Source organism: Pseudoliparis swirei, chromosome 11 (assembly GCF_029220125.1).
Source record: "Pseudoliparis swirei isolate HS2019 ecotype Mariana Trench chromosome 11, NWPU_hadal_v1, whole genome shotgun sequence".
Taxonomy (NCBI): Eukaryota; Metazoa; Chordata; class Actinopteri; order Perciformes; family Liparidae; genus Pseudoliparis; species Pseudoliparis swirei.
Window position 1 is genome coordinate 14,532,290 of NC_079398.1, and position 12,653 is coordinate 14,544,942.

The 12,653-nt window shown below is 44.9% G+C and overlaps 1 protein-coding gene across 1 annotated transcript in view; it reads left to right on the forward strand.

Annotated features, from left to right (window-relative positions):
* Positions 1-12,653, forward strand: part of LOC130201664 (ryanodine receptor 3-like) — a 110,996-nt gene that overhangs the window by 30,097 nt on the left and 68,246 nt on the right. The window contains 12 exon segments of the mRNA XM_056426752.1: positions 2,939-3,043; positions 3,685-3,705; positions 6,269-6,283; positions 6,715-6,789; positions 6,966-7,044; positions 7,580-7,692; positions 8,038-8,137; positions 9,211-9,304; positions 10,125-10,199; positions 10,759-10,915; positions 11,490-11,654; positions 12,014-12,135. Coding sequence (XP_056282727.1) covers positions 2,939-3,043; positions 3,685-3,705; positions 6,269-6,283; positions 6,715-6,789; positions 6,966-7,044; positions 7,580-7,692; positions 8,038-8,137; positions 9,211-9,304; positions 10,125-10,199; positions 10,759-10,915; positions 11,490-11,654; positions 12,014-12,135 — 1,121 coding nt within the window.

Below are 12,653 nucleotides of genomic sequence, written 5' to 3' on the forward strand. Positions count from 1 at the left end.
ACGTCGTCACACACGGCGCAGCCTCCGCTGTCAGAGTTAAATATGAGAGGCTCGTAACCTGCTGACAGGGCGGAGTCACCAGAGACGTTCACAACAATAGTTTTTTTCAATTTCAATCGGCTCAGGCACCGGAAAGAAGCACCGAAATGTGCGTTGCGTTTCGGTCCGGGTAATACCGGTTGTATTGGAACCGGTACCATATTGGCACCGGGTTTCGGTACCCAACCCTAATCAGAACAGAGTTCCTCAAATATGCCAACTCATCAGTTATTTTCAAATCATCTGTCTTTGGCTTCTGTCTTTGCCGGTGCAGATAAAAGTTTTAGCAGCTCCTGCAATTAAAGTGAAAAGGAGTGGCAGAGAACGAGGTCAGCTCTTCAGGGCAACCAGCCTCTCTGTGGAGGCAAATAAAGACTCCTATCTGACCCTGCCCACCATGGAGCTATACTCTTTTGGCACATGACCATGGCCAAGCTGCTGTCAAGCTCACCACTCATTATTCCCTCCAGCTCTTCTGGACCTTAATTTAACTGCCTTGCTCTCTTTAGGCGGTCAGCTTACCACCAACTGTTACAGGCTTGCGTCCCGGGGAGGGCAAAGGTCAGCTGTTAATCATCCAGAGAGATGAGGGCGGGGTCAGATCGCTTCTCACCAGGCCCTTTATTATGATTTCTTCACAGTGACAGTGCTAAATGCATCCCCAACCCAAAGAGCACGCTGAACATGTGTTGTACACAGATTGTAGGGGCAGGATGTGCAGGTGTTGTACATTTAGTTGTGAATAGTTTGACATTTTGGGAAATACACTCTCGGTTTCCTTTTTAAAGTTTGAGGAGTAGGTTAGCTTTGCACAAAGACTAAAAAAACAGAAATGAACAGCTAGCCTGGCTCTGTCCAAAGCAAAATAACATCTCCCTAAGAGACCTCTGAAGCTCACAAATAAACAAGTTATATCTTATTTTCATCATCTTTACAAAAGAGAAATAATTGTTAGTCATATAATAGCTACCAGTGTAAGTTGTGGTCTTTTTGACTCCAGACATAATGACAGATATAACATTCATACTGATGTGTTTGTGAGCTTCAGAGACGCTCGTGTGACAGCAGGCTAGCTGTGCCCCTGTGTTCCAGTCTGTATGCTAAGCTAAGCTAACAGAGGCAGTGAGCAGTAAACAAGCCGTGGACAAAACACAAACGGATGATAATTATTGACACACATAGCAGATACAGAGACGCATTACCTCTATTTCGACCTGCATTTCTGGCCACATGACTAATTTAAACCCATTGTTCACCCTGATCAGCTGTTTTGGTCTCCACTAGCCGATGAGGAAAACTAGATTCCCCTCGCTGGCCGTGTCTGCCTGCCGCTCGGTGCTGTGCAGCTGCCGTACAGTCTGAGGGTCGCTGTCTAGCAGGAGAGCGGAGGGAAACTGCACAGTCAGCCGATACTTCTCTCACCGTCAGCCATATCTATCCTGTTAGAAGTCCATTGTTAACATGAACATATTGATAACAGCAGCTTTAATGAAGATATGGCAGTGTCAGGGCTCTCAAGTTTTGAAGACAGGCAAGAGTGACAAAGGAGGTTAGATTTACCTGAACCAGTTAGGGAGGAGTTGAGATGCTCCACAAGGAGGCCGGAGTGGGTGTTTAGGTTGATATCATTTATCCTGCAGCCACTCCCCAGAACATCTTCATCCCTGCTTCCCTCATTCTGTCAGCGAGTCGCCCCTCTCCCCTCCCGTCCCAGTTCGGCATCTCCTTCCAGCGCAGACTGACCCGAGAACTCTTTATCTGTTTTTAAAGTACCTTTTAATGATGATCACGCACTTGATTAAGACGAACTGGGTTCAAGTGCGGTCAAAGTGCAGCAGTCAGCACGGGTTTTATGAGTGGGCATCTGATCAAAATATCCCTGTGGAATCAGGAAGCACTCTTCATTTTTGTGGCTCTATGTGGATGTTTTTGCTTATGCAGCAAAAAGTTCTTTAAATACTAAATCAAAGTCAGTGTTGACGGGAGAGGTAAGACAGGTTTGGTTATTATCTCATTAATGCTGCTTTGGTTAGCGAGGGAGCACGTTGGGCCAATATAAGAGAGTTCTTTCTCAGGCAACTGCTGTCATAATTATATTCTTAACTTTCTTGGGCTTTAGTTGAGGACATGCTTTACAGCTTGTACTGTAGATGCCAGGTCCAACTTCTATTCATCCGGTCGACACGCAGAGGAGTTAAAATAACTGCAAATGCTGTTCTGTCTCTCCTGGGCTCACTTAAAATGTGATATTACGTCAGTGTTGTTTTTGCAGAATGTTTTCACTGCTTCCCCAAAGAAGCAAAAGCACTTAAGACAGTTCCAAAGCTGCAGTGAGCAATTTTTAATTTGAGCGGTCTCATAAGCGACGTTCATACTGCAAGTGCTCAATTGTGATTACTCGTATACAATTATTGTGTTTGGCTGTTCACATTATTCTTTCAATATGGCCGATATCAGATTCCAGTGACATGACCCTCATGCGTAAATGAAGTGGCAGAGAAGTAAACATGGAGGTCACTGAGGTCAGCGTTTACGGTTTCAATTAGTTGATGTGTGGTGGAAGCCGGCGAATTCATGAGCAGATGCTGATGAGGAAGATGAGGAGGAACACACATTTTGATTCATGGCTTTTTGTGGAGCAACGGCTGCTACATAGATCTGGAGCCAGGAGTGGTGACATCATCACATGAATTGGTTCAGTGAAAAAATAAAAGATAATAAAAGTCAAGGGTTACTTTTACCGACATCTTTTAGTGCCTCTCCACAAGACTCCCAGTAATGCAAAGTTACAGCATTCCTTTGTGAGTCCTACTTATTGGGGCGCTGAGAGCTTTAAAGTAAATGAAATGGGCCTTAAAAAGGCGTTCCCCTTTAACCCGAGGCCCGCCTGTCGTTGCAGTACGTTCCTCCGGACCTGTGCATCTGTACCTTCGTGCTGGAGCAGTCTCTGTCCGTCCGGGCCCTCCAGGAGATGCTGGCTAAGAGCGGACAGAACACTGAGGGGGTGAGTGACGGCGAACGCGCACACACGCTGACACACATTCCCGGATTGGTAACACGCCATACTTCCAACTCATCACGAGCCATCCGCCATGTACTGCACGTCCCACCCTGTTCACACGTTCAAAAGAGGAGGTTTTAAAACACGTTTATTGTAATGAATGCTGTGAGCTAAGTAAAGTACTGTGAACATAATCAGTCACTATAAAGATATTACTGGGCAGAATAGGCTCATTACAGTGTCCTTGGGACCCCTACTGTGTAGAGGTCTGGGCCCCTATGAATATTTATGAGGATGAAGGAGATGCTCTGGCATTACTGCAGCTTTTCTCAGTGTTGTGTGCCTTTTAGCCCATTTTGATTCACACCCAGGCATGAAGGAAAACAGCATCATTTAGCGCACATATATTTTGAAAGAAACCTTCTCCAAGTAAAGAGAGCCGCCAACTGTAGATTTGGCTTTTTTTCAATCAATACTATGAGATTCGCTTATCCACACTCATTCAACACTGTAATCACTGCACCTGATGTTGTTTTAGTTGTCTTCTTGCAAGTGTGTTTGCCTCTCATGGCTGTGACCGATGTGTAATTCTCCCCTCTTTATCTTCTACTTTCTGTGTTTGACCTCCATCTCCTGCATGATAGACGCGTGGCCCCGACCGATGGGTATGTCCACAACTCGTACCATTACCATCTCACCCCCAATGCATGGCGCAGTAGATTCGCCACACAGCACAACTGCCGAATAAAACCACTGAACATGTGTCTTTACATCAGAAATCGGTAGAAATCGTGGGTTATGCAAACACCAGAGTCCATGCTATGAAATAACTCGTGATTTTATGGATTTGTTTGTCTCCACTGGGTAAGACGATGTGTGTCCTGCCGAGCTGACAGAGACACAGAGAGGTTTGTATAGACTTCCAATAAGGTTACTTTACTGAGTGGAGAACGACAGCGTCACCGATGCTGGATCAGCGGCAGATGTTCATTACTCGTGCCCTCGGGGGCATCAGACAGATGCGCATCGCGGTGTCATTTGTTTCATACAGACTTCACCATGTAGGATACGTTTAAATTAGTCAAAGTATCTTATTGTAATCACTCCCTCTTGATGTATGCGTTGAGGGGATGCAAACAGCTGACACCAAGATTTCTGCAACAAGACAGAAAATCATCATCATAAGTGATTTAGTCAAAAATAAATTCCCTGTGAGCCACTTCCTCCTTCAATGCCACATAGCTAATGAATGTCCATAAATCTTCAGTTGTTGAGGCTCATATTTATCGACTCGACTTCTGAGATCAATGTATTTTTCTGGGCTAGAGCTTTTTTCAGTGCAGCAGAATGACAGAAGTCAAGTCTATTGGCTTCACTGCCGACATATTTGCCTCATCGGTCCAACTGAAATTAAACAGCATTTTTTGTCTGTAAATCACATGTCCGATGTTGTCAATTTAGAAAAAAATATATCTGAAATCAAAAGGGAGAAATCTATCTTACATCTTTTTTTGGTATAATTGGGCCACGATCTTTGCAGTCATTTGTAGAATTTCCATTTGCAGGACGTGAGTGAGACTCAAGGCCTTTGGGCACTTTTTATACGTGGCATTCTTCTCCCTTTATGCTCCATATGTTGCAAGGGAACGGTTGCTGCATCCTGTACATGGCGCCAACCAAAACAAAACAATTGAAATAACGTTTCCCCCCTTTCCCACAATGGTAACGATGACCCGGCACCGTCAGAGAGGTTTGGCTATGCGAGACCACCATACAGGCAAATAAATCACTTTATTTTGAACCGCATTTACAGACCTATCAAGACAGATGTTCCCACTGTTTGTAAAAACTAAATGGACTAAATATGATTTCAGTTGATCTTTAATATTGAAGCTTTTCATTATTAGACAACTTGGAAGATTTACTCATCGCCAAAATCCATTCCTTAATCTTTCACTCCTTTTGTGCCTTGATAGCAAACACCCCAGAGGCTTAGATAACTTGGATTGACCATTTTTATTGTGTTACTTCACTGTTTTCTCTCACATTTATCTGTTTTCAATATTGTCTTTCTATTCATCATTCTTCGCCTGCACTGAAATGTCACCAGAGGAAGCACCATTAAAGGAGAAATGGAGGTTGAATACGTCTCGGCTGAGGCTCTAAAATCAATATGTCTTTGAACAGATGGGCTTATCAATAGACACTGGCTGGAGAAAATTATTAGTTCACGGTGTTTTTTAGCCGGAAGGTGCTGAGACTGAAGAAGACCTGCAAAGACAACACACTTGTAACCCCCTCTGTAGCACAGTAAACACCAGCGACTAATCTGAGTGCATTTGTTGTTGCTTATTCATAAAGCGATGAACAAACGTTTGATTTGGTTCACTTGTGGACAGGAGGAACAGTACTTGTTGCTTCTCTAATGTCTTTAATTGAATAGTGGTTCAATAAGCTGAGCCTAATACAGTTTTACTCTTTTCTGTTGCTCGTGGTGCATTAAATTTCTGCCGCATTGTGTCTCCACATGCAAAAAAAAATATTTTTATGATTGATATGAGCCACAATGTCCCTCAGTTGTCCCGTACACTCGATTTGTGGAAGGCACTCCCCAGCCGCAGGAGAAGGAAGTGAGTGGAAGGCTCGGGTTTATTGGTTGTGGTGATTGCAGCTGGATGTGCCTCGCCGCATTAAGCTCAGTTCCTCAGCCAGCATAGAGCAGTAGCCAGAAGCAGAGAAGAAGCCAGTGCTGCAGTCTGCACCAAACACAGGCTGGCTATTATCCCAGTGGCCAATCGGGGGGGGCTATAGGGAGAGGAAATAAAACAGAAGGAGAGAGAGAGAGGCTGTGCATGGTCGGTTGTTTCCACAAAACGCTGCTGTGATGCGTGTATCTCTCACACAAGTCTCTGGTTTAAAACAAATATTTACTTAGCTTTGGTGGATTTTAAGTGACTACATCACATTAGTTCTTTGTGCAGAGGAAGTAGTTTCAGTTCAATGTGACATCAACGTGTCTGTTTGATTCTGTCCCAATGGCATTTGGCTTTGTATAATATCAAAGAATGGAAGCCACTTTATTTTCCTTAATCCCTCTTTAAACATGTATTTATTGCCAATCATGTGTGCCCACTGGATTTGTACCAAGGCGGAGGCAGGCAGAAAGGTTCAGGAGAACAATGGTTCTTTCTGAATAATGACACTCTTTCTCACCTCAATGCTTCCTAGAGGCTCATAAGGAAGGTGAGTAAAATGGGAGTTGCTTGCCGAAGAAAAACAACAAGAACTCTTCTTCGTCCTCTTAGAGATGCCATTTGTTCCCCCGCCTGCATCTTAACACAACCCCATAAGCGGCGGAGTCATTCCCTCCTAATGTTGACATTGCATCGGAGACTCACAGTAGTTGTGCATCCTTCCCACATTCCTGTCGTCGGAGTGCTGGAAAGATGGCCCTGTATCCTCTCCGCTCGTGGATACAGGAGCAAGAAACTCCATCTCCCGCGGCAAGTCAGATTGCATGTCATTATCGCTGCACGAGAAGGTCCTCGCTGAGGTCAACATTCAGTGCCAGAGGTTGGGTGTTGATTGAAGCGGTTGGAGGGAGACCACCGGGCTGTTCTGTCTGGAGCTGGAGCTGGCGTGTAACGATGTGTGTGTGTGTGTGATCTCTTTAGGCAGCGCAGAGTGGCGGACACAAGACTCTTCTGTATGGACACGCCATCCTACTTCGACATTCCTTCAGCTCTATGGTAAGAGACCGGGACGCACTCAATGTCACCATCGTGGAAGAAAAATAACACAATATCAAGATGAAATTGCCGCGAGCAACTCATGTTTGTTGCACGAACAGCAGCGTGTGAGCAAGGTGTTCTGCAGAGGGTTGTGTGTGACCGCTGTGTCCTGGGGGGTTTGATGTGTACCACAGTACCTGGCCTGTTTGAAGACATCAAGGTCACAGACAGATAAGCTGTCCTTTGATGTCGGACTGCAGGAGGATTCAACAGGTAAAACAAAAGCTCCGTACAGTTCTGCTTTCATACACCTCTTTTCCCTCTTTCATTCTCGCTGCTTCTGCCCCTCTTTGTCTGTCCCTGTATTCGTTCCTGTGTCCCTCCCTTTGAATCTTTCTCTCTCTCACTATCCCTCTCTCTGTCTCTCTTTCTCTCTCTCCTTGCTGTCTGCCAGCCCTCTTCTCTTTATCTCTCTCGCTTCACCTAAATTGCTCATAAGCTTATGTTTTCTCAGCTAATATTTCCTGTGGAGCACTGTAGGCAAATATCGTGGTTCTTTTGGCTGCGCTGATTGCATTTCTGCTGCACACTTGCATTATTATTGATTTCATACCATGCAGCAGATGAGCAGTCACCTCGATATGATGGTTGTTGCCATGGTGCGTCCACACGCGTCCCACGTTCTCATTTCTGCTCTCGCCTCGTTTCATTATTATGAATAATAGATGACATTCTATAAGGGGCTATTTAAATTAGAGAGTGGAGACAGTGTATACATGTGTGTGTGTGTGTGTGTGTGTCTTTGTAGGTGAGGCTTGTTGGTGGACAATCCACCCTGCCTCCAAACAGCGATCTGAAGGAGAGAAAGTGCGGATTGGTGATGACCTCATCCTCGTCAGCGTGTCCTCAGAGCGATACCTTGTAAGTTTGGAAATCATGATTTCGGCTGCCGGTGCCATTTCAAAAGAGCCTCGCTCGTTTTCATCCCGGTCACATCCCACCGCCATCAATAATGATTATGATCCCATTGCACTTCTGAACTGACCTTTTCAGCAATCGGCTTCTTCTTCTTTCACTACGTGTCTCTTCCCTCGATGCTTAGCTCATAGCACTGTGCAAAACCTGTTCTCTGTGATCCACGAACGTGGTGACTGCAGCCAGGCTGTGTTTACGTCGGATGACCACTATCGCCTTACAGTCACCACTGTCAACCTGGGGTCTGTCCCTGCTGTTGAAGCATTACATCTTTAATTCTCTTTCCTGCAGCACTTATCCATCTCCAGTGGCAACATCCAGGTGGACGCTTCCTTCATGCAAACCCTGTGGAACGTCCATCCCATCTGCTCCGGGAGCAACATAGAAGAAGGTAGAAACTACACAGGATTTGATAGTATTTAAAAAAAAATGCAAGAGAATACACACACATAAATATATATATGTGTGTGTATATATATATATACACTACCATTCAAAAGTTTGGGGTCACTTAGAAATGTCTTTATTTTTCAAAGAAAAGCACTGTTTTTTCAATAAAGATAACATTAAATTAATCAAAAATACACTCTATACATTGATAATGTGGTAAATGACTATTTTAGGTGGAAACGTCTGGTTTATCTCCAGAGGTGTATAGAGGCCCATTTACAGCAACTATCACTCCAGTGTTCTAATGGTACATTGTGTTTGCTAATCACCTTAGAAAACTAATGTGTGATTAGAAAACCCATGCAATTATGCTAGCACAGCTGAAAACAGTTATGCTGGTGATATAAGCTATACAACTGGCCTTCCTTTGAGCTTGAAGTTTGTAGAACAAAATTAATACTTCAAATATTAATCATTATTTCTAACCTTGTCAATGTCTTGACTATATGTTCTATGAAATGTTCAATTCATTTGATAAATAAAAGTGTGAGTTTTCATGGAAGACACGGAATTGTCTGGGTGACCCCAAACTTTTGAACGGAAGTGTATATATATATATATATGTATTTACACACGCATGCACTCACATACATACATATATGTAATTATGATTAAACATAGAAAAGAAGGAAAGAAAACATACATACATAAAAAGGAGTGGATATAGGATGTCAGATAAATGTCAATTAGTAAATATATCTCAAGATTGGCACGTTTTCACTAATTGGTAAAAGATAGACCCCCAAACATAAAAAGACTTGTTTAAAATTAATCTTGTTTTACAGTTTTTAGGCTGTGACCGAGCATTAGTGGAAACGAATATGCTCTTTTTTGAAAATTCAATTAAAATACCTAAATTCCAAAGTGCCGCCTATATGTACATTTTTTCCAGGATTTAGAGCAACAAGTTGACGAGCATTCACAGTGGTTGCAAAAACGTCAACAAAAGAGGAACCAAAATGTCTAGAGTCCATATCTCCATCTCCATCTCTTCCGTCCTTCCTCCTCCAATAGGCTACTTGTTGGGTGGTCATGTGATGCGGCTGTTCCATGGACATGACGAGGTCGTGGCCATCCCAGGATCAGACCAGACTGAAGAGCAGCAGAGGTGCGAAACCCAGCTAATGCTCAACGAGATGACACTGCAGCGTTGGGGGTCTCTATTCGACGATGGCAAAGCCGTTGTGTAACACACGAGAAGCCGACTGACCTGTGATTTACCGACGGTTCCTCAGCTGCCACCTCGCTTCATAAAAATGCTTCTGACCAGCTTACACGTTGCCCTCCGAGGAGCCAAAATGGCTGCTGAGCTATTTTTATCCACGGTATAGCCGCTTGTTGCCAACAAAGATAAGGTATGCCGCAGAGGAAACGGCCCACTGGGCTCAAAGTGGGTCAAGACAGCAGGCAAGGCCCATTCCCTCTCAGCCAGGTGCCAGGAGGTGTGTGTTCCTCCTGGGCACAAAGCGCGCATACACACATGCTGTCTATTTTTAGAACGGAGCACAGTGAATATGATATGATTTTGGCTTTTCCCCCTATTGTTGTCCTTGAAATTCAACCGAATTAGCAAGCTGTTTAGAGGTTTTACATTTTTCTGGGGAGGATCAAACACTCCAAGCTGTCACCGGCGGGCGATGAGCGATTTATTTAATCTTTGGACCCAGTCACCCGGATCACTTAGCGACAGTGAAGCTGTGGGTTATCAGGGCACACCTGTGTCTGCTTGAAGGATGTTAAGCTATAGTCGGCAGAGTAAATACAGCCAGTGTGTATGTGTACACATCAATACATCTTCCTGGTGAATATCTGCGTGACAAATGATCTTCGAAGCCAGGATGGATGACCTTGACAGTATCAGTGGCGGCGAGACATTTAAAGCATCGAGACAGACAGACAACCCACTCATGCTTCTCTGGCATCCCCAGGATAGTCAACTATGAGACGGGTAAAGCCGGCGCCAAGGCCAGGTCCTTGTGGAGGCTGGAGCCGCTCCGAATCAGGTGGGTTGTGTTTCGCATGATCCCTTATTTATCTCCTTCCTGTTTCTCAATACCTACTTTTTTTAGATCATTCTTGTATCTGTATAGTTTCTCCATATCTGCTGTTTTTCTCTACATCCATTTGCCCCATCCTCCCTCTCCCTGCCTAGAATTTACTGCTGCACTTTGACCCCTTTGTCTTTTTACTCCTATCTCCCTCCCTCATTTGTTTCTTTGTCAACTCTTTGAGCCTGGCGACTTCACGTCCTCACGGGGACGCTGCCTTTCCTTTTCTCATTTCAAATCCTGTGACAAATATGATATTTGTCCCATCTACCTTGTACCTGGTTTGTTTTTCAATTCCCTGACGATAAACAAAGTGCATAATTAGAGAAATTTGTTCAGCTATTTACTAATTATTCGACCGCATGGCACGCTAGATAATTAACAGCTGGCGGTAATGTTAAGATCAACTAATTAGCGGATATTAAGCTTCCTGGGCTTATGAAATGCACCTTTTCCTTCTCCTCGTATCTTTGCATGCGTGCTTCATTTTAATGTGTGGGTGTGACAATGACAGCTGGAGTGGGAGCCACATCCGCTGGGGCCAGCCCTTCAGACTGCGGCACCTGACCACTGGCCACTACTTGGCCCTGACGGAGGACAGAGGGTTGGTGCTGCAGGACCGGGAGAGGTCCGACACAATCGCCACCGCCTACTGCTTCAGAGCCTCGAAGGTTAGATACAAGGGCACGGCATGTATTCCCTTGACTCCCCGCTGGTGCTCAAGGGGACTTGTGTCACAGGAGATCCACCACACACTTCCTCATAAAACATCACTGGAAAGAAGTTACAAAGGATCACTGCTAAACCTTTACAAATGACCCACCCACTCCCCTTGGACTGGAAAGTCACCAGTGTTTAGAAAGAACCATGAAAATGATTGAAGCAGTGGAAGGTTGAACTTGCTGACTCTGACTGAACCGTTCATTTAGCTTTACTCTGTGTAATGGAGGTTCTGGATATGGCCAGGGATTTGGAGCCAATTAGTGACCCTTCCAATGTGGATTTAAAGCATTCATTATCATCTATCACTTGACACCTCAAGTCGATTATGGGTTGCAGTTATATCTGATCCTAGCAAAGCAGTTACGATCCTCCCACTGTGATGGATTGAGCCATACATTTGCTTGGTGGTTGATTAAGAGCAGATCTGCGTAAGCGTGTCTGAATGTGTGAATGTTTTTGTGCCAGTGCGCTCGTGTGGTTCCACGCTGATCACGTTGTTCGTTTTCTCGTCCCCCCGTGCAGGAGAAGTTGGAGCAAAGCCCCAAGCGGGACATCGAGGGCATGGGGCTGGCGGAGATTAAATACGGGGACTCGCTCTGCTTCATCATGCACGTGGCCACGGGACTCTGGCTCTCCTACCAGGCGCCTGATGTCAAATCTGCCCGTCTGGGTCCCCTCAGGAGACGGGTGAGCGGAGACAAACACACGCGCACTCGGTCTTCATATTTAAAGCACATACAAAGCAAATGAATGAATAAATGAGATTCCTCGGAGCGTATCATTATTTTGAGGGTAATGACCTGATTGAGTGAACATTATTGTCTATTAGTTCGTACCCTTGCCTCAACTAAATATAAACCGTGTCTCTTGGCTGTTGTTGCGGTGTGTGTGACAACGTGTCCTCCCCGTAAACACGGCCAGGTGGCCTGTAGTGTCAGCACCTGTGTGTTCCAGACACAGTGCCTCAGTGCTGGCTTCCCCTCTTCCCCGGTATTGTCTCACGACGATGTCTCCCAGTCTTACTCTTCCTGCCATGCCCTCTCTAGGCGTGCCTACATTCTGAAGGTCACATGGATGACGGGTTGACCCTGCAGCGCTGTCAACACGAGGAGTCCCGCGCCGCACGAATCATCCGCAACACCACATTACTCTTCAAGCGCTTCAACCGGTAAGCTCAGCATTGCATGAACACCGCTGTTCCTCCTCAGTGCAACAGCAATGTGACGTGAAACATGTCCTGATATTGGTAGAACTTGTGTAAGCGCCACACAGCTTTATTACCTTCGCATTCGAGAATGCGGAAGGTTATGCTTTGATCGCTGTGTATTTATTTGTTTGCGTGTTATTCGCATAACTCAAAAAGTATTAAACCGAATCGCATGACATTTGGTGGGATGATTGGTTATTATCCGGGGACCATTTGATTAGATTTTGGAATCGATCGGGTCAAAGGTCAAGGTCATGAAAAGGTACCAAAAAAGTGGCTGCGGCGAAGGTATGCGCTCTGCCGAGTGCCCGTTCTAGTTAATCATGCTCTACCATTATCAAAATGTAGAGCATGATTAATAAAGCTGATAAGACAATAGTTCCCAACTGCACCACATCCCCGTATTACAGATGTAACGTAAAGACCAGACGTGTCAAAGCCCCACCGACGACCACGCAATCGACACACAAGTGATGCAA